We start from the raw sequence: 20,711 nt of genomic DNA, 5'->3' as shown, positions 1-20,711 counted from the left end.
AAGCATCTTACCCTTTTCTGGCTGTTTCCCCCCAGACCTAAAGACCATCGCACTTCTTATTTATTCTCATTCGCTCATTTGGATCAAGCAGACAGTGAAATAGTAGTTGTGCACCTGCCTCCTGCTTTTGCCACGGTCTTTCCTTTCACACACTGACATGAGCATCCAGGGACTTGGGGACCAGAGTTGGTGCCGACAGGGAAAGGTTCATGCAGCTGGCATTCTCCCACCACTCCCCCTCCCTAAAACAACCCCAAGGGCCACTAGAATGTAGAGATATTTCTGTTGAGGATTTTAGTTAGTGTTCCTTACTGAGGTAAGGGTCAGAGATGTACGTGAAGCAACTTTGGACTTCAAAGCAAAGATCCCTTTTATTTCTAAATGTACAGGCTGAAAATGCTTCTTTTAACACTGGGATTCTTCACATGTGATGTTGCTTTTAACCCCATGGAGACATTTGTACGTTTCCCTCCCTTTTTTTGCTATCTTAGACACTCAGTCTTTTGAAAACTGAACTTGCTGCTTTGCAGCCTACAAATCAGAAGCACTAGGATATGCGTGCAGAGATGGAATAGTTCAAAAATGAACTCTGATTTTTAAACCACATTATCAGTTTATTTTGTATAAAATAAGACTCCATTCCCTATCGTGTGTTAGTGCCTTTTGCACAGTATGAGGGCATCCATCTCGCTTTTGAATTATTTTGCTGAGTTAGGTGAACACAAGCAGTTGAGGATCATAGCTGGAGACTGCCGTTTTAATTTTAGTGATGTTTTATATTCAGAGTTTAAGTTCACTTACTGTTAGAAGTGTTGTGAAGAAATGACTGATTTCTTGCAGGGGTGGGGGCAGAATTCTGTCGTCTTTTACTGAATTTTTAAGACCACATATCATGTAAGGATAAAGTTCTATTTAAAATGCCATATTTCCAGGAATTTATCCTAATGCTACTTCTATTTCCTTACTATTCCATGGTTGGATTCTAATGTGAGTCATAAACTGCTGACTGAATATTAACAAGACAGATCAGACCTGTACTTAAGGAAGCTATGTGGGCCAAGCCACGCGCTAACCAAAAATGTTATGGGGCACCTTGTACACCAAACAAGAATGGATTCTTTGCTCCACATAAAATTGCCAATTTGAAATGTACCGGTTTCACATTATAAATTTAGCTACAACTCTATAGCTAAATCACACAACTCTTCTTACTGGAGAACATAATGAAGATGGAAATACTGAGGTTGGTGCCTTCTACCTTTATCACTCTTGCAAGGCCAGTTGCTAAACTCCTCATACATAATTTAAAGGGAAGAATCAATTAAGTGAATGGAATGAATATCTAGTTTCTAACAATGTAATTTTTTAGGAGAACAGCATGGACCCTAGTTCTTTTCTTTTCCTGCATTTAAATATTATTCATCCCTTCCCTCCCTCTCCTTATCATCTTTTGATATTCTGTCTCCTTTCTAAGAACAATTTATTATCTTATTATTTTCCATTTTCACCTCATCATCTGTTACAAAAAAAAAGTGTTAGCATTGCCATTGGTATTGATGAGATGTCAGGAGGGAGCAAGACCTCAACCCAAGTGTGGGTGTAACATTCAGCCTCCAGAGAGAAAGGAGAGAAAGAATCTTCATTCTGCAGATTTATGTTAGAGTTGCTAGTTGCTACACTCAGCCTCCTTTGGGCACCAGAATCTCAAAATTATAGGCAGAACCCTTCCAATCCAGTTAGCTACATAGGGCACTATCTAAATGGGCTCCTTAACTTGGAGCTGTTATTAAGATAAAGAGGATTTTATTGAGAATGACAATTTACCCTTCACTATGAGAAGTTTATACAGCACTTAATATGGGCATGCTCGGTGGCCTTTAAAGGTAATGCATTGTGTACTGACGCCAGTCTTCCTCTCACAGTGGAACTGGTCATAACACCGGGACTCGTCTTGCTAAGGGAAGCTTCCCTGTCTAGTTCTTCTTTTTAGGAGTTTCTTATAGTTTGTCCCCTACCACCTGTGCTAGGATGTGCACTTCTTGCTACAAAAACTCTTAATTAGCAAATGATTAATGATTGTGCACTTGCTCAAAATGGTTTACTCTGTGTTCATTAGCTGGCTCCTAGCAGCAGCATGGCTTGCATCTCATATCGTCTGCAAAGTGCCTGCCGCCCGCACGCCCCGCTGCATGATGCTGCAGCTCTCTGCCGCTTTAGCCCCACCACTGTAGGGGCAGCGCAGCTGCACTCTCCAGGATCAGCCTCTTTTCCCTCTGGAGATGGAAATAATGTTTAAAACCTTTTTCTAGGTGTAAAAAAACATTGGCTTAATGGAGTCCCAGTTTGAAACATGAGCTGACATTCTGACAGTCTTGACATGATGCTGTTGTCAGTGGCTCCAAAAGCAGTCCTTGTGTAGACACCATTACTGCCTGCCTGCACGATACCCCAGAGACCATGTGGGCACATCGGGTTTTTTTTTCCTAGTGCCCTACTTAGAAAGAAAAAGAAAAGCAAACTGCTAAATTTTTTCTCCTCTATTGTGACTTTCTGACATGCTTCCTTGCATAAAAATTAAGAGCATGTTTTGGCATAACAACCTTGTGATTACTGTAGAGAATATAAAAAATATAGTAAGTCACACAAGCCATGAAGCAAACGTAACCTTAAGAATGAGGCCCAGAATCTGTTTTCTTTTTAATAAAGCATGCCATGTGATTCTTTCATGTGCATATTGTTTTGGGACACACTATACTAAAATAGAGTAGCCAACCCGCAGTATGGATTGACTTGAGCTAGAAGTTAAATTATGTGCACCACAATCCCCATACTGCATTATCGGTCCCTTTGTAACACAGTAACAGCAAAATGATTATCAGAATGTCAGGTACTTATTTTCATTATTGGTGAATGATCATTTTATTATTCTCTAATAGCTGAAATACCTCAAAAGAAAAACACATATACTTTGGTTTACATTATTTTAATAGCTTAATTATTTTATGAGTATAACTCAGCTCAGAGCAATTTGAAATAAATACAGACCCTGTATTTATTTTTTCATAAAAATATATTGCCCTCACCTACAAAAAGGACTCGGTTGCATTTCCTTGCCCTGCAATCTAATTTGTATAAATGCATGAAAAAGAAAATCAGATGATCTGAAATTTCATTTCATTTCAAGAAGCCATAAGATATGGGTTATGAAACTCTGGAGAACTTGTAGTAATTGATTTAGAAAATTATGAGTGTGCTGTGTAAGCAGAAGAGGCATTACTCCTTCGTGATATTGCATTGGTGCAATTGTCCTGAGTGGTAGAATCCATAATTATCCATAAGCCTGCTAACTTACTGACAGTACTTCAGATGCTAGAAGTCAGCCATCATTAAGAGAGAAGAATAAAGGCATTTGTTTCCTTAGCTATATTCTCTTACTCTGCTGGCCACAAAGCAGACTAATTAGATACATTGGTAATATTTTCATTGCTATGTCTCAAAAATAACTGAATCTCTTGACTCATTTCACTGTGGTAAACTTTCCTGAACAGGGCCATGGAATCTGAAACATAATGCCACCTATCCTAAACGTGTGTATTTTAATGAGCAATGTAACTATTCTTTTGTTTCAGGAAAGCCTTATCTATATCCTTTTCCACTGTTTAATAATGAATTTGATGAGTTAGAAACTGCATCTGACTCAAAGTATAATGCATGTCGCTGATTGAAATTCACTGTAAAACCGATTAGCTGTAAGGACTTAGTCTTCAGCTAAGCAAATCCCCACCAGAGAGGACGGAAATTAACCCCTATCATATTTTACTTAGCATTATCCTTTCAAAATTATACTTGCTGGCAACAGGGGATTGAATAGCACTGCTTTAAAGGAAGTAATGCTTCACACTAGTACTTCTGTAACTTCAGCATGCATCGGAACTACCTGGGTAGCTGGTTAAAACACACGTTGCTGAATTCCATCCCCAGACTTTTGATTCTGAAGGTCTTGGGTGGAGCCTGATGACCTGCATTCCTAACAGATTCCCAGCTGATGCTAATGCTTCTGCTCAGGGGACCACATTTTGAGAATTATGGCTCTGTGCTCTTAGAACAGCAACCAGGTAATTAGGAAATGGCTCAGAGCCTCCTTTGTCTTATCTGTGCCACACACCTCACTGACCTACTTAATATGTTTTGAATCTGGAGAACACAGAGGACTCGACACATTGGAATGGATCCAGACACAGCATGCAATGGTACAGGCAAATGTTTGTATTAAGGAATGCAGTGATCCAAAAACATAGGTGACCAATTTGCAATAATAAACAAATACTCAGAATTTTTTAAAACATTCTAGACTTTTTGCTTACATTTTATATGTAACCGTATCGAAAGGTGTGGTTGTACGGAGGCTAAGCTTTATGTTCAGGTTTCTGATGTGTCTCACCTTTTGTCCTTAATGTAAATAGAGATACCACTCACTAGTTAATACATTAGTGAGAATTGGTGTACTGTTTTCATCTCTTTTCCAGCCATTACAAAGTAAATTATAAAATATGTATCAGACGTCTTAGATAGTAAAATAAACAATTTACATTAGTCATCTCTTCCTTTTAGTTCTAAAATTGTTTTCTAAAGCAATTTGCAAAGATTTTTTTTCTATTTGGTAGAAGGGTCTATTGTTGCCCTCATAGTTACTGAATCTGTAGGGCAGTTGTTGAGACAGGAAGTTTATTAGTGAAGTCAGAACAATTAAAGTAATAAAGTTTGGGAGTGGAACCTCCTCCCCAACACTTTGCAAATGTGAAAATATCCTTTAAATGAAAGCTGTAATTGTTAAATCTTCTCCTGCAACAATTCAAAGAATAAAGTGAAACTTCTAGTCTCTTCATGTGTAAATAGAGCTCCAAGGTGGGGTGTCATTTGGCTGAATTCGGTAAAAGCAAGCAGCTATTTTCAGTTTTATGGCAGCAGATAACAAAGGGAACTGAATGTTTGAAGTAGTGGCCTTTTATTTGGTGGCATGCAGCTCTTGCCTGCTTTCTTTCTCCTCTGAACCATCTCTATGATTGCAGTTAACAAATCGGACTTAATAGAAAATTAAAAGACTAATGAGGGCCAGAGGGGCAAATTGCATTGAGGTGATTTAGTAAGTATGATTAAGAATCTAGCACTGCTACCAAGTAAAATTCAGCTAACTGCTAAGCTTGTGAAATGAAGAAAAGGTGCCATCTGTTAGGTTGAGAAGTTTCTGGGTGGGTGACCCATGTCAGGATGAAATAAAAACTCAGGCGGGTACTGCTTGTTAACCTCATTCCCCAGAGCATTCCCAAGAAATCATAGGGTCGCCTCTGTGCCATCAAGTCTTTATTTAAACGAACCTGTCTCTGAACCTTAAGAGAACTTGAGAGAGAATTCAAGCCACAGCCAGGAGGGAGAAAAAAAATAGAGCTTAACTGCCAGTTTCTATAATAGACCTATTTTATTGTCTTGTGATCCTCTTTGACTGTTTATGCTTGCCTTCACAACCCATAAATCAATGCAAACTAGGAAAATTTACTTCTCTAACCCAGCCAATCCCCCTTCTTCTCCTACTTCATTGAAAGGGACCTCAGGCACTTCATGCAAATGGCTCACTGAGGGAATTCTGTCTCCGTGGACTGATGTTCAACAGGTATTCAGTTCAGTTGATTGAACAGACTGTGTTCACAGTGCCTAATGGGTGAATGGATTCCCTAATGTGAGTAGCAGAATGGGAAAGACAGAGTGAAACAGGGCAAAAAGGCATTTTTTATAGAATAAATTCTGAACATAAATTTTGTGCCTCCTTTCTTCTCCTGACTTAATCTTACTCTGTCCATATTCATGGTTAGTCAGCCAATAGATGGAGCTAATAAGCCCAATGTTCCTTCTCAATCAAGTTATTGTACTTGTTTAATTTTTAATGAGCATTTGCAGAAGAGAATTTCTTTTAAAAAATATGGCTTCTTAGACTGCTGCTCCTCAGTCCTCATATGTCCCCAAAATATATCATGAAGCATGGCACATTGTCCACGCCTTGGTTTTTCCACTTGTAAAAGGGAATTGTACTAGATGGCTTCTGAAGTTCATTCTAGTTCTAAAATTCTGCAGTTATAAGGACACTTGTTATAAACCCATGGAGTAGAGGTTTAGTCTATGTGTTGTAGGTGAAGAGGAAAAAAATGTTTAAGAGAAAAGAATGGATCTTGTCACTCATATGAGGTCTGAAGGTATCATTTTTTCTTAAAAGTACAGGGATAAAGGAAAGGCTTTTTTTCCCCTTCAGTTGTCTAGGCTGAAGAACCTAACTTAACATATCTCAAAGGCATTCAGTTGATTTGAAGCACAATGACAGTTGGATTTACTGCATACTCTCTAATTAGGATGCAAGACAGCTACTGATGTTCAACTTTCGAAGCGAAGAAGTTAGAGGCATGAATTTATATAACTAATGATACTCTAGCATAACAGTTCATGCAAATCTGAATGGCATAAAGAAAATGTCATAGTCTATCCCTTAAAATGGTCTTATAAGTTCTTGGGGAGCTTCTTTCCTAACAGGAATAAAAAAGGAAACAAAAGACAGTGTAGCATTGGTGGACCTGGGGCACAATTCTTTTTCCTTCCTTCTTTCTTTCTTTCTTTCTTTCTTTCTTTCTTTCTTTCTTTCTTTCTTTCTTCTTTATTTTCAATACAGAACACCATACATGTTTTTAAATTTCACACAGCATTCCACAATGCCCATGCTGAATACCATAGCTCAGCAAGGTGATTTAGGACATTCCAAGGAGTGTAATTTCCTGCTGGATTCAGTAAGGAATGTTCAGTGATTTCTCAATCATATATTTTAAGTTGAGCTAGCCATTTTAGGATGTATAAATTCTGGCCAAATAGGAGGGTTGGGGAGAAATGATATTTAACAACAACAAAAAAAACATAGCCCAGATAAGATTGTGATAAATTACTTGAAGCCCTTGCCTTGTTGAAGCCAACTAGTGGGGCCAGCAGATTTGGTCTTTATTATAACCACTCTAGGAATAGTTAGGAGGATGGAATAAAAGAGAAAACAAGAACACAATGTGGAAATGATTGCATTCGAGTCTACATGAGGATAATTCTGCATCAAAAATTGAAGAGGATAGGACAGATGGAGAAAATATTTGAGATGTTATCAGTCATATTTGGTATCCAAGTGAATATGGGAAGGTAGAAGGAAAAGAAGGGTCAAAGATGATTTTCGCATTTCTGCCTTAATGGTATGGTATCAATAAAATTTGAGACATAAGTTAAGGATGGACAGGTAATACATTCATTTTTGATATGCTGACATTTAGGTCATCCAAGTAGAAAAGGCCAAATAGGTATGTGGGAATGTAGACATGATGCTCAGGCAGCCTGTTAAAGCTGTAGGTAGAGATTTGGGGGGTTGTTAACACAGGGGTGGGAATTGAAGACATAGGCATGGATGTGATTGCTCAAGAGAGATTGAGTGGGAAAAAGAAAAGGAGACGAGGAAGGGAGAATTGAAGGACACTTATTTCTAAGGAGTATATAGAGGAAGAAAAGTCATCAAAAGAGAGACAAATGATAGGCAGAAAAATAGGAGAGCTAAGAGAAGGTAGTCTCTAGAGAAATAAGGAAAAAGAGCTTGAGAAAGCAAGAGTGAATGCAGGCTGAGTAGGCTGAATAGTCATTGGAGATCACTATTAACAAACCACTGGTGATGTATACATGAACATTTCAGTGGAGCGTCCAGAGCAGAAACTACACTAGAGGAGATCAATATTTAAGAAATAAGGAAGCTATAAGTTTTACATTTATGCTGTGAACAGTTTGATGGTCAAGAGAAGAAAAGATATTAGCAAGCTATCAATGAGAAGCTAGTACTAAATAAGTTGGTCTTTGTATTCTATTTTTTATTTTAACAAAGTGTTGTTTGACTACATTTATAGAATGGGGTCATGAAGATAATGATGAAGGGGAATGAAGACAGAAAGGGATATTTGAGCAGAATCCAAAACAAGGGACCAAGAGCTCAAGTTGAACTGTTTTCCTTGGAAATGAAGCTTGCTTTCTTTCTTTCTTTCTTTCTTTCTTTCTTTCTTTCTTTCTTTTCATAGATATAGTGATTGTGTTTGCATTTACTAAAAGATTGTTCTGAAAAAACCTGCAGGACATGAAACCCACCAGTCCAATGACCAAAATTTGGGACCTGTGTAGATGAAGGCCAGGGACTGATCATCCTCCCTGATCTGCACTTGTTTAGATAAGCAAATAATGGAACTCTAACACTGATGAGTTGAACAGGAGGAAAAACAGCCTAGTAATGTGTATACAACAGAAAGGAGATGCGGTAGTATTGAACACTGGGGAACAGGAATACAATTCACACAAAATTTCTTCCTGCAAAGCCTTAATTCTTCCTGCAAAGCCTTAATTCTTTTAAAGAGTTTGTATTGAGCTGTTGAAAGAGTTTAAAGCTACTTTCCAACTGACAAGTTCTATCTCCAGCAACAGCTTGATGGTTGGATTAACCATTCCTGTTTTAAGAGGCTGAAATAACATAGATTCCCTTCACATTCCTTGGGGAAATAATGTGTGCTGGTAAAACACAAACAAACCAAAACATGCAGAGTGGGTATGGTAACCATATTTTTGGAACTAAACAAATATCAGGACATAATCTGATACGGGCTGACAGTGAGACAAAAATTTGAAATCAGGACTAAGTTTGTAACTCCAGAATATATGGTTGCTAAGGAATGAAAGATTTCAAATGCAAAAGTATTCTATTAATAGTCAATGCAAATTATCACTCCAAGGAGAAGGAGCACTCTGGGTATCAAGATTTCCTTTGAGGGATAATTTCCGTGCTTCTTTCTGCCCTCAACTCCTTCCTCAAATATTTGGTAAATGCCTAGGCATACAGGGACAGACACTCAGGGTGGACAGTTAACTAAGACAGAAATCAGTGGAAGAGATAGATTAATAAGAGAACAATTAGAAGAAAGATTTGTACAGATTTTGTAGTAAACCGCATAGGTAGTGCAGGAGTTAGAGCTACTAACAGCACAAGGCCGGCAGCATGGAGGGCAAGAATTGCTAAAGTAAGTGATGGATGTATTGTCTTTTAAAGGAAAAGCAGAAGTGGGCCTTAGGGAAGAAGAACTTAGCAGATAGCTTGCATGCTGGCTCTCTCTTCCAGACAAGTCTTTTTTATTATCACAGCTCAGTGGTATAAAATATGTCAGTGGTGTGAAATCTCAAGAGAGTACCTATGTATGACGACAGTTCATTCTGACCATTAGAAAATCATACCCTTCCAGCCTTGATTTTGGAATTCTAAAACCTATCACGGAGTGTGGATAAAATCTGTTTCAAAAGCTTTACTATAAATTCAGAATTTTACTCTGTATATTTAAATTCTCATTGAGTATATTCCTCTTTACATGGAGGCATTTATTTTTTATTTTTTGCCAGCCAAGTTGTTCACGTATACACGCTAATTCAGTTTGTAATTTTAAAAAAATTTTTTAAATGTTTTTATTTATTTTTGAAAGAGACAGAGATAGGGTGCCAGCTGGGGAGGGGCAGAGAAAGAGGGAGACACAGAATCTGAAGCAGGTTCCAGGCTCTGAGCCATCAGCACAGAGCCTGACCTGGGGCTCCAACTCATGAACTGTGAGATCATGACCTGAGCCGAAGTCAGATGCTCAACTGACTAAGCCACTCAGGCACCCCTCAGTTTGTAATTTAAAATAAATTTATTAACTGTGACTTTTGAATGCTTGTTTTTTTTCCTTTTAATAATAACTCTAAATAACAATATAAAAAATGCAAGTTGATATTTGATATTACATTTAGAACCAGTCTAAGTTTTAAATCTTTGGGAAAAAGATTTAAATCAGGTAGTCTTTCACCTTTCCAAAGTAGCCAATAATTTGTAAAACGTGCTGTTGGTAATTTAGGCAATGAAGTCTAAAAGCCCAAGTTATTGTTTCTTACAAACTTAAGGAAGTTTGTAGTAGTAAGGAAAATTTATTCTATATGTAAGAATAAAGAAATGCAGAACCCAAGAACTGGTTAATTTGCTGCCTAAAGGGATTGTTTTATAACTAGATGAGTATGATATTTATAATCATTATTATTGCAAAAGACCTGCAATTCGGCCTCATAATTACTGCTTCTGTTTTAATGTTATAATGGTATGATTTTGATCAGATGAACAACATGTACTTAACTGAAATTATAATTTTTTTTTTCACCTGGTTCCATGACAGAGGCGTTAGTTTGCACCCACTTGGAAACTTAAGCTTCTATGAGGAAATGAAAACTGTCATCCAATGTTTAAATTGCTATAGATTTGACAGGTTCACAGTTTCAAGCCAAAGCCAACTATTTGATAGAAATCTCCATTCACAAAATGCCAAAGGTAGACTAAAATAATTTATGGGAAAATAGCATAATTTCATCCAACTGATCTAACCATTTTTATATGACTTTAAAGTCATTATCTTAACAGGTGAAAAAAACCTCAATGTGTATATTAAACTAATTTGAAAACAAAATACACATTTTAAATAAGAAGCAATCCCAGGGTGCCCTGGTGGCTCGGTCAGTTAAGCATCTGACTGTTGGTTTCAGCTCAGGTCATGATTTCACAGGTTCCTGAATTTGAGCCATGTGTGGGACTCTGAGCTGATGGGGCAGAGCCTGCTTGGGATTCTCTCTCTCCCTCCTATGCCAGCCCTCTCTCTCTCTCTCTGTCTCCGCCCCCCCCCCCCGCCCCCACTCCATCCCTCCCTCAAAATAAGTAAATAAACTTTAAAAGAAAAAAAAAGAAGCAATCCAATTTCCTGGTTAAAACTCTACTCTCATAGCCATTTCCTTGGAGATGACAGGTATATGGGCAGGAAACTAACACCTATCTACCCAAGCAGTTTACCAAAGAGTCAGAAGCATGAAGAAACCCATGGAAGGGCTTCTCTCTCATTCCTGTTGCCCAGAAATCTTATCCAAATGAAATAAAATTGGTATTAGGTCAATAGCAAGAAAATACAATAAAAAATGTTCAGCCTGAATGGTGCCTTGGGAGTGGGGCAGACAACCCACAAATATTTTCTTGGTTAAAGTTTGGTGAATTACAGTTTATTAGGCTATTTTTGTTTCAATGCCTATCAGTGTCTTTTTAACTTAAGTGCTATCTAATTATCTTTCTGAATCACTGCCTTATGACCAGCTATAGCTTAATGGAACTCTCAGAAATTATGAGACTCAAGGATATTCTAATTTTCTAACTCCAAAAGAAGTTTGTAACAGTAGCCTATGTATCTGTGGGTAAGAGCTGTGAGCCTGTCTGTTGATGGAGACAGAAAAAAGACAAAGTCCAGAAGAATCACATTGGCTCTATAGAGGGGCAGCAGAAACTAACCAATGTTGAAACCACCTGAATTTGAGTCAAAATTGACATCAAGGATTGGTTTCATAAAATCAGTAGTCACATGCCAAGTGCAATTTTTTATTTCCATTCCAGTGTGTTTAATCATGGTAATATAAGCTAGAGCCACACAGTGTGCTGAGATATATAAATAATACTTCTTCCTAACAGTATCTTAGTACTAGAAAATATTCTTGGACGATTACGGTACTAAATGACCAGTGTATACTATCAGGGATATTATTTGGTCCTGGGCTGGCTTCCTGGAGTTGAAATTTGATATTGGGTCCTGTATTTTTTGGTATCCATCTTAGGTCCTCCTATTCACTATAAGTCCTCCTTTAATTTGTTCTACCCCCAAAAGTTGGCTTTATCCTATCCCTTGTTTTCAATAGTAGATCCGCTTGCATAATAATTATAGCCACTAAGGGCAAGAAACTAATTTCTAAAGCATCAAAGGAAGGTTGACTTAATTACAGAGAATATTCTAGATTGCCCTTTACATGAATTCCTATCAACTTGAGATAATACATCTGTTACAAGTCATTCTTTTTTGACAGTTTGTGAAAACTTAACAAAAAGATTAGAAGTTTCTAAAGTGCTAATGAAACTTGTGTTGATTCTTAAAGTTGTAACTTTAATTACAAAAATATTCTGTCAGTAGATCGATAGGTTTATAGTTACGTTTATTTATAGTATAGTTTTTTCTTGTAATGGTTAACATTATTTTAAGAACTGAAACCAAATTTAAAGAATAGTTGACTTTTAACATTTGCATTGTAAAAACATCTTCAAATATGTTATCTTGATTTAATTATTTTTTATTTGACCCTAAGTGTGCTCAGTAGCTTAACTTCAAGCTATAAATATTTGAAAACTTAAAGAATAATAAAAATAAAATGAGGAACATTGGATCTTGAACTCTGAATTTCTAATTGGCATCTAGGAAGAGAAGTCAGGCCTATCACCTCAGAGAAACATTGCAGTGCTTGGATAATTTATTTTTCCTATTTTTAATTCTCTAGTTTATAACTTAATTTTTAATTTTAACTATTCTATAGTTATAAAAAATATATAAATACAGTCAAGTCACAGTACAACACTCACAAATTAATTTTTCTTACTATTTTATTTTTATGGGCCTATTTATTTACAAGGATAGTAAAAACTGAACTATATTTTGAAGCAACATGTATATTCAACTAATGCATAGCACAATCGATGTCTAAGTTATGAAGTTACCGTGTTCTGAAGGTTACTTTCTCATGCCTTGCATCCCATTGCTGTAACCAACAAAGGCTTTGCTATTTAGCTCTCATCTGTATGCATGCCATGCATTTCGATCAATTTTTTTCACACATATTTAGAATTTCCTAAATTTTGCACTTACTTTCAAAGATTAAAAAAAAGAAAGGAAAGAGGATATGTGTGTTGTATCGTTTGAAGTTTACCTTGTAATAAGCAAAATGCCTGTAAGAGAAACAAAAGTGTACTTTCTCACAACTCCAAAGTAATATCGTTTATGGTCTTTCTGCAGCTAGATCCTGAAGCTAGTGCTATTCTAAAAGAACTTCAAGTTAAACTCAATGGGGTTCTGGATGAGCTCAGCATCACTTATGGTGAAAGGTAAGTGGCTAAGTAGTTATTATCCAAATGTGTTGGGTTTCCGCTAATACTAATCATGCTTTCAATGCTATTTCTCTCCTCTGACTGGTTAAATTCATTTAACTCCAATAATCAAACCATGCACTATCTCCTCTCAACAACCCCACAATCTATCAGTGAAGTCTTGATACATGTTTGCTGGAACTTTGCATGATCCTTCAGTTGGGTAGTACTTATAACACTGTACTCTAAATCGTGCTTTACTTGCCTATCTTCCGGACTTTACTAGTGTGCTTCTTAAGGTCAGAAACCGCATATCTCATTCCTACCTGAAATTCTAGTGTGTCGAGCTTAGTAATTATTGAAAGAATGAAGGGAGGGAGAGACGCTTCACATACAAAAGAAGAGTGAGTTGCATTCATGCCATTTATATCATTGTGACTGCACTTCCAAAGAACTGAATTCCAACCCCATATGCTAATAAAGCCAGGGCTCTAGGTTTTAAGGTTTAGGAATCTTGATGTAATTACCCATAGGAGACTACTGGCACATCTATATTTTTTCTATGTTTTTTAAAGTTTATTTATTTATTTTTGAGAGAGGTACAGCCCAAGTGGGGCAGGGGTAGAGAGAAAAGGAGACAGAAAATCCCAAGCAGGCTCCATGCTGTCAGCACAGAGCCCAACGTGGGGCTTAAACCCAAGAAATCATGAGATCACAGCCTGAGCCAAAACCAAGAGTCTGATGCTTAATGGACTGAGCCACCCAGTCGCCTCTATTTTTAAACAATAAATTTTCCTTCTCTATAGTGTGGCTCTAAAGAGAGAAAAATCCATCCTAGATAAACTTCATTTTGACCCTACAGGAAAAATCCATTAGATCATCATCAAATGTTAAAATAGAAAAGCAAACACATCTTTAAAGAGGTTCATTAACTTCATACAGATCTGCTTTAAAATTTTTTTAATGTTTATTCATTTTTTGAGACAGAAAGAGATAGTGCATGAGTTGGGGAGGGGCAGGGACAGAGGGAGACACAGAATCCGAAGCAGGCTCCAGGCTCTGAGCTGTCAGCACAGAGCCTCATGAGGGGCTCAAACTCATGAACCCTGAGATCATGACCTGAACCAAAGTCAGCTGTTTAAGACTGAGCCACCCAGGCACCCCCCAGAATTTGCTTTAAATATTAGTTTGATAAATGTTCACTTACTGTGTTCTGTTATCAGATGCCACTATCAAAATTACTCTAATGAAGGTTATCTATCTCTTTGAACCCCACTCATCAATTATTATTGGGTTTTGGAAAGATATATGCTTAATAAATATTGATTAGATATGCTACTTTCAAATCAGAAAGACTAAAAAGAAAAAGACACTAAAATCATCATTTCCCCCCCAAATATAGCAATGATGAAAAGTAAAGAAGAATCCCATATTGGCCTTCTCTTCATTTTTTAAAATTTTTTTTAATGTTTGTTTATTTGTGAGGAAGAGAGAGAGAGAGACAGAACATAAGTGGGGAAGGGGCAGAGAGAGAGGGAGACACAGAATCTGAGGCAGGCTCCAGGCTCTGGGCTGTCAGCACAGAGCCTGACGCAGGGCATAAAACGACAAACTGTGAGATCATGACCTGAGCTGAAGTCGGATGCTTAACCCACTGAGCCACCAAGGTGCTCCGGCCTTCTCTTTATTATTCATGGTCTTTATGTAGCCCACCTTCACAGCTCAGGTGCTGAACAAGAGACAGCCTTGCTGTATTGAGCCCAAGGTGATTGCTCTGCCTTCTGTTCTGTGTTGTTAGCTGACCTGGATGATTGTGCTTACTTGACCTAGATATTCATAAGCAATTTGAAGATTCTGTGTGCCTGGAGTTGGAGATGCCGACATTGTCCCAGAGACGTTCGGGCTTACTGGCTCTGACTTGAGTGACACTTAGTTGATGGAGGCCTTTGGTCAGTCAATTTGGGCCTACCTCTCTTCAGTGCAGTTGTGAATTATTAATATGTGGTTAGCAAAAAAAACTGTTGCATTAAGCTAGGAAGACAAAAATAGAGATTATTTAGCAAAGTCAGGGAAAACAAAGAGGTGTCTGGGATAGCAAGGGGTGTTCAGAACCTAATGGGAAATAAGATGACTAAACAGAATAGAAATTAGAATATAAATAGAAAACATACATTCAAATTACTTTCTGGAATATAGCCAAATCATCCTTATGAATAAATACTTTTTATTTTGTTCTGTTTTGTTTCGTGGGAGGAATATTCAGTTTACAAAGGCTGAATTTATAATTTGAAAAAAATTGAGCGAACTTCAGTTATGAAATAAGGAGTGATGCTTGCTGTTAGAAGAGCACTGGAAGTATTTTGTTCATGTGAAGCCAGCTATTTTCACCTAGATATTGAAACTCCTGGTTACCCAGCACTATTTCTTCATTATTTTATTAAATATAGTAAAGAATTTAGTATTGTGTGCAACTATGGCTAAGATTATTGGAATAAACAACCCACATGCCATGCTTTTCTTATAAAAAGAATAATTATTATATACCTGTTGGTATGAATTTATTTCCCACACAACCGATCAGATTATCACACCAGGTGGATGGGATGGCTATAATGATCAGCGTGACCACACTGTAAAGTCAAACTGGATCATTTTAGTCTGAATCAACCTTCTTTAGAGTCAAATTTAGCAGTCTAGAGCCTTAATATTAAGTGTATAATTAATTGCCCCGAATCTGTTTTGTCTGGTGTTTTTAAAACCCACAATCAGGGGCACCGGGGTGGCTCAGTCGGTTAAGTGTCCGACTTCAGCTCAGGTCATGATCTCACACTCCATGAGTTCAAGCCGCGCGTCGGGCTCTGTGCTGACAGCTCAGAGCCTAGAGCCCCCTTCGGATTCTGTGTCTCCCCCTCTCACTGCCCTTCCCCTGCTCTGTCTCTCTCTGTCTCAAAAATAAAAATAAAAACATTTAAAAAATTAAAAAAAAATAAAACCCACAATCACATAATTTTTGTATATGGAACTGGTAGGATGATTTCACAGTAAAGCCAGGGCAGAGCCAAACCACACATCTGAAGCCCAGGTTCCTGGGACTTTGACATGCTCACAGGAATCAATTCTTTTTATTTTGTCATGTTCTGTTTTGTTTGTTGGGAGGAAACTAAGTGATATAGTTTCAGTGATATCTTAAAGATGTTCTTACAGATGTTCTTACAGTTGTCAAAACTTGTGCCACTTAGGTTTCTGCTTATATTTTGGAGTTTGGCTTTTGGCTTACTACATTTCTTTTAATGATGCCTTTGGTACCAGTGGCTAGCTGGGTTAAGAAAGGAATTCATGAACATTTCCTAGGAATTCTCCTGTTAGTATTTGACTTCACGGGTACTTATAAAATCTGTCATTATTAACTGGTACCACTTTTATTCAAGCTGATTGCTACAGACTTCTCCAACTAAAAAAATTCACACAGAAAAAATATTTTAGGTGAACTTACCAAAAATTAATAGAGACAAAAAATTTTAGGTGAAATGGAGGTGTTGGTTTATCCTGGATTAATGTTAAGATAAAATGTCACTGTCTCTGATACACTGATAACCCTTCTTGCATATGCCTGATCTCACACACGGAGCTGGCTTCTGGGGAGTTCACCATATGGGTCTATTGTAGGAGAACTCATTTAAACATTTTTATAAATAACTATCATAATTTCTTCTGCTCAATCTATCCTCCACTCCAATACACTGATTTGAGAAACAGTGCAAAAGGAAGCGGCTATTTCAAGGGTGATTATTACTACAGTCAGCAGGATCACTGATGACCCAGTGGTAAATCAACTAATTCACATTTTCCAACATTATCTACCTTCTTTTCTATTGTCCCAAATATTTGCCACTGTATCCTCACTAAATACACACACCACCACTATCACCACTTACTTTCTCACATTCTGCACCATGCCTACCCCCACCTTCCTCCACAACAACTACCTAACAAAAGTTTAAAGGCAGGTCTGGCCAGGTAAAAGCCAAAATACACATACCTGGATTCTTCTGGACCTGAGTTTAATTCAGTGAGACATCCTCTTTTAGATAAATATGCAGGGAGCTAAGAAATGAGCTACATGCATAGGGGCAAGCTGAGGTTCAAGGATCCAGAAACCAAATACAGATACCAAGTCCAGAGAGGCAGGAATGGTATTGTCAACACTAAAGCAAGTCCAAGAGAAGTCGGGAGCCAAAGATGGATGATGGTAAAAGTAGATTCAGGTCTTAACTCTATGCTCAAAATTACAGAACAGTTTATTTATAAATCTGCTATAAAAAGTCCAGGAGGTGGGCACCTCGTTAGCTCTGTCCATTAAGTGGCGGACTCTTGATTTGGGCTTAGGTCATGATCTCACGATTTGCGAGATCGAGCCCTGTGTCAGGCTCTGTGCTGACAGCATGGAACCTGCTTGGTATTCTCTCTCTCCTCTCTCCCTGCCTCTCCCCTGCCCACTGTCCTCTCTCTCAAAATAAATAAATAAACATTTTTTTAAGGCCCAGGAGGAAGGAAAACATCCAAGTTGTGACAGCTTAAAATATATCAAAGATTTCCAATATTTGGTAGCAAAACCAAAAATTAAAAAAATAAAATATTGGATAACAGCCTAAGTAAAATATTTTCATGATGTAAATTCTAAAATAAATTCTCTCATGTGCCACAAGAACAAGACATTCTGTGTTTTATTCATTGATACATCTTCAGCACCTATGAACGGAGATTGGCACGTAAGTGTTTTAAAATATTGGTAGAATGCATGCAATGATAAATACTTATATTTTCTACTTAATGGTAGCATTATATGGTGAAAATTCCTAAACTTCTATATAAAATTTTAGAAATTAGTACATTTGGAAACGACTGAAATAATATGAACTCTATAACCTTTGTGTGTGGGGGGAGAAGAGGGAATGGACTGACTTGATTACAGTACTTTTTTTTTTTTTTAGTGTTCATTTATTTTGAGAGAAAGAGAGTGTATAAGCTGGGGGAGGGGAGAGATAGAGGGAGAGAGATTCCCAGGCGGCGTCTACACTGTCAACATAGAGCCTGACATAGGGCTCAATCTCATGAATCATGAGATCATGACCTGAGCAGAAATCAAAAGTCAGATGCTCAATCGGGCCTGACCCACTCAGGCACCCCAACTGTGATACTTTTTTAAATAGACTTTTTCCTTCTAATCATCACCATTCTAGTGATGGGACCATTTTACAGGTTGTCATTTATCCCCATTCTCCTAAATTTTTTTTTTCTTGCCTGCATGTACATCTCTAATAATTACTCCTGTTGTTAGAAGTGTGAAAGTAATAGACACTATAGAAGAATGATAGTGATGATGAGTCTCCATTATTTAAATGTCCTACTTTGTGCCAATTATTTCAGTAAAAGATAGAAAGAATGAAGAAATAATGCTAAAGATTACTTTTCACATACTTATTTAAATCCTTGGAGTGGTGAGGCATCTGGGTGGCTCAGTTGGTTAAGCATCTGACTTCAGCTCAGGTCAGAATCACGCAGTTTGTGGGTTTGAGCCCTGCATCAGGCTCTGTGCTGACAGGTCGAGGCTGGCACCTGCTTCGGATTCTCTCTCTCTCTCTCTCTCTCTCTCTCTCTCTCTCTCTCTGCCCCTCCCCTGCTCGCTCTATTTCTCAAAAATAAATAAACATTAACAAAAATTTTAAAAAGTCCTTGGAGTGGTGAGGTAATAGAAGTGGGTGGATGGAGAGGGTCCACTGATACATTCAGCCACTTGATCTTGAGCAACTTCTTTGTGCAAAGTGTGACATCTGGTTCTGTGGTGTGGATAAGTAGCACCAAAAAAAAAAAAGTGCTTGCCTTCATAGAGCTTACATTCTAGTTGGGGCAACAGGCAATAAACAAATTAAAAGTATGCAGTGTGTCAAATAATAACAACATATAGAGAATAATAAAGCAATTAAGAAAAAAAACTGTGAGGAAATGGAGAATGATAGAAATGTCACTTCAGATTGAGTGTTCAAGAAGAATTTTCGTTTTATTTTTTTTATATGAAATTTATTGACAAATTGGTTTCCATACAACACCCAGTGCTCATCCCAAAAGGTGCCCTCCTCAATACCCATCACCCACCCTCCCCTCCCTCCCACCCCCCATCAACCCTCAGTTTGTTCTCAGTTTTTAACAGTCTCTTATGCTTTGGCTTTCTCGCACTCTAACCTCTTTTTTTTTTTTTCCTTCCCCTCCCCCATGGGTTCCTGTTCAGTTTCTCAGGATCCACATAAGAGTGAAACCATATGGTATCTGTCTTTCTCTGTATGGCTTATTTCACTTAGCATCACACTCTCCAGTTCCATCCATGTTGCTACAAAAGGCCATATTTCATTTTTTCTCATTGCCACGTAGAATTCCATTGTGTATATAAACCACAATTTCTTTATCCATTCATCAGTTGATGGACATTTAGGCTCTTTCCATAATTTGGCTATTGTTGACAGTGCTGCTATGAACATTGGGGTACAAGTGCCCCTATGCATCAGTACTCCTGTATCCCTTGGGTAAATTCCTAGCAGTGCTATTGCTGGGTCATAGGGTAGGTCTAGTTTTAATTTTCTGAGGAACCTCCACACTGCTTTCCAGAGCGGCTGCACCACTTTGCATTCCCACCAACAGTGCAAGAGGGTTCCCGTTTCTCCACATCCTCTCCAGCATCCATAGTCTCCTGATTTGTTCATTTTGGCCACTCTGACTGGCGTGAGGTGATACCTGAGTGTGGGTTTGATTTGTATTTCCCTGATAAGGAGCGACGCTGAACATCTTTTCATGTGCCTGTTGGCCATCCGGATGTCTTCTTTAGAGAAGTGTCTATTCATGTTTTCTGCCCATTTCTTCACTGGGTTATTTGCTTTTCGGGTGTGGAGTTTGGTGAGCTCTTTATAGATTTTGGATACTAGCCCTTTGCCAGATATGTTATTTGCGAATATCTTTTCCCATTCTGTTGGTTGACTTTTAGTTTTGTTGGTTGTTTCCTCTGCTGTGCAGAAGCTTTTTATCTTCATAAGGTCCCAGTAATTCACTTTTGCTTTTAATTCCCTTGCCTTTGGGGATGTGTCGAGTAAGAGATTGCTACGGCTGAGGTCAGAGAGGTCTTTTCCTGCTTTCTCCTCTAAGGTTTTGATGGTTTCCTGTCTCACATTCAGGTCCTTTATCCATTTTGAGTTTATTTTTGTGAATGGTGTGAGAAAGTGGTCTAGTTTCAACCTTCTGCATGTTGCTGTCCAGTTCTCCCAGCACAATTTGTTAAAGAGACTCTCTTTTTTCCATTGGATGTTCTTTCCTGCTTTGTCAAAGATGAGTTGGCCATACATTTGTGCGTCTAGTTCTGGAGTTTCTATTCTATTCCATTGGTCTATGTGTCTGTTTTGGTGCCAATACCATGCTGTCTTGATGATGACAGCTTTGTAGTAGAGGCTAAAGTCTGGGATTGTGATGCCTCCTGCTTTGTTCTTCTTCAAAATTCCTTTGGCTATTCGGGGCCTTTTGTGGTTCCATACGAATTTTAGGATGGCTTGTTCTAGTTTCGAGAAGAATGCTGGTGCAATTTTGATTGGGATTGCATTGAATGTGTAGA

The 20,711-nt window shown here is 37.9% G+C and overlaps 1 protein-coding gene across 1 annotated transcript in view; it reads left to right on the top strand.

Moving 5' to 3' along the window:
- Window positions 1-20,711, top strand: part of UNC13C (unc-13 homolog C) — a 606,187-nt gene that overhangs the window by 485,706 nt on the left and 99,770 nt on the right. The window contains exon 28 of the mRNA XM_047864534.1: window positions 12,990-13,078. Within this exon, the coding sequence (XP_047720490.1) occupies window positions 12,990-13,078 (89 nt within the window). The remainder of the gene's footprint in view (window positions 1-12,989; window positions 13,079-20,711) is intronic.

The sequence above is a fragment of the Prionailurus viverrinus genome, chromosome B3 (genome assembly GCF_022837055.1).
Source record: "Prionailurus viverrinus isolate Anna chromosome B3, UM_Priviv_1.0, whole genome shotgun sequence".
Classification (NCBI taxonomy): Eukaryota; Metazoa; Chordata; class Mammalia; order Carnivora; family Felidae; genus Prionailurus; species Prionailurus viverrinus.
Note: the sequence above shows the minus strand (reverse complement) of the source record. Positions and strands in the feature narration are given on the sequence as shown.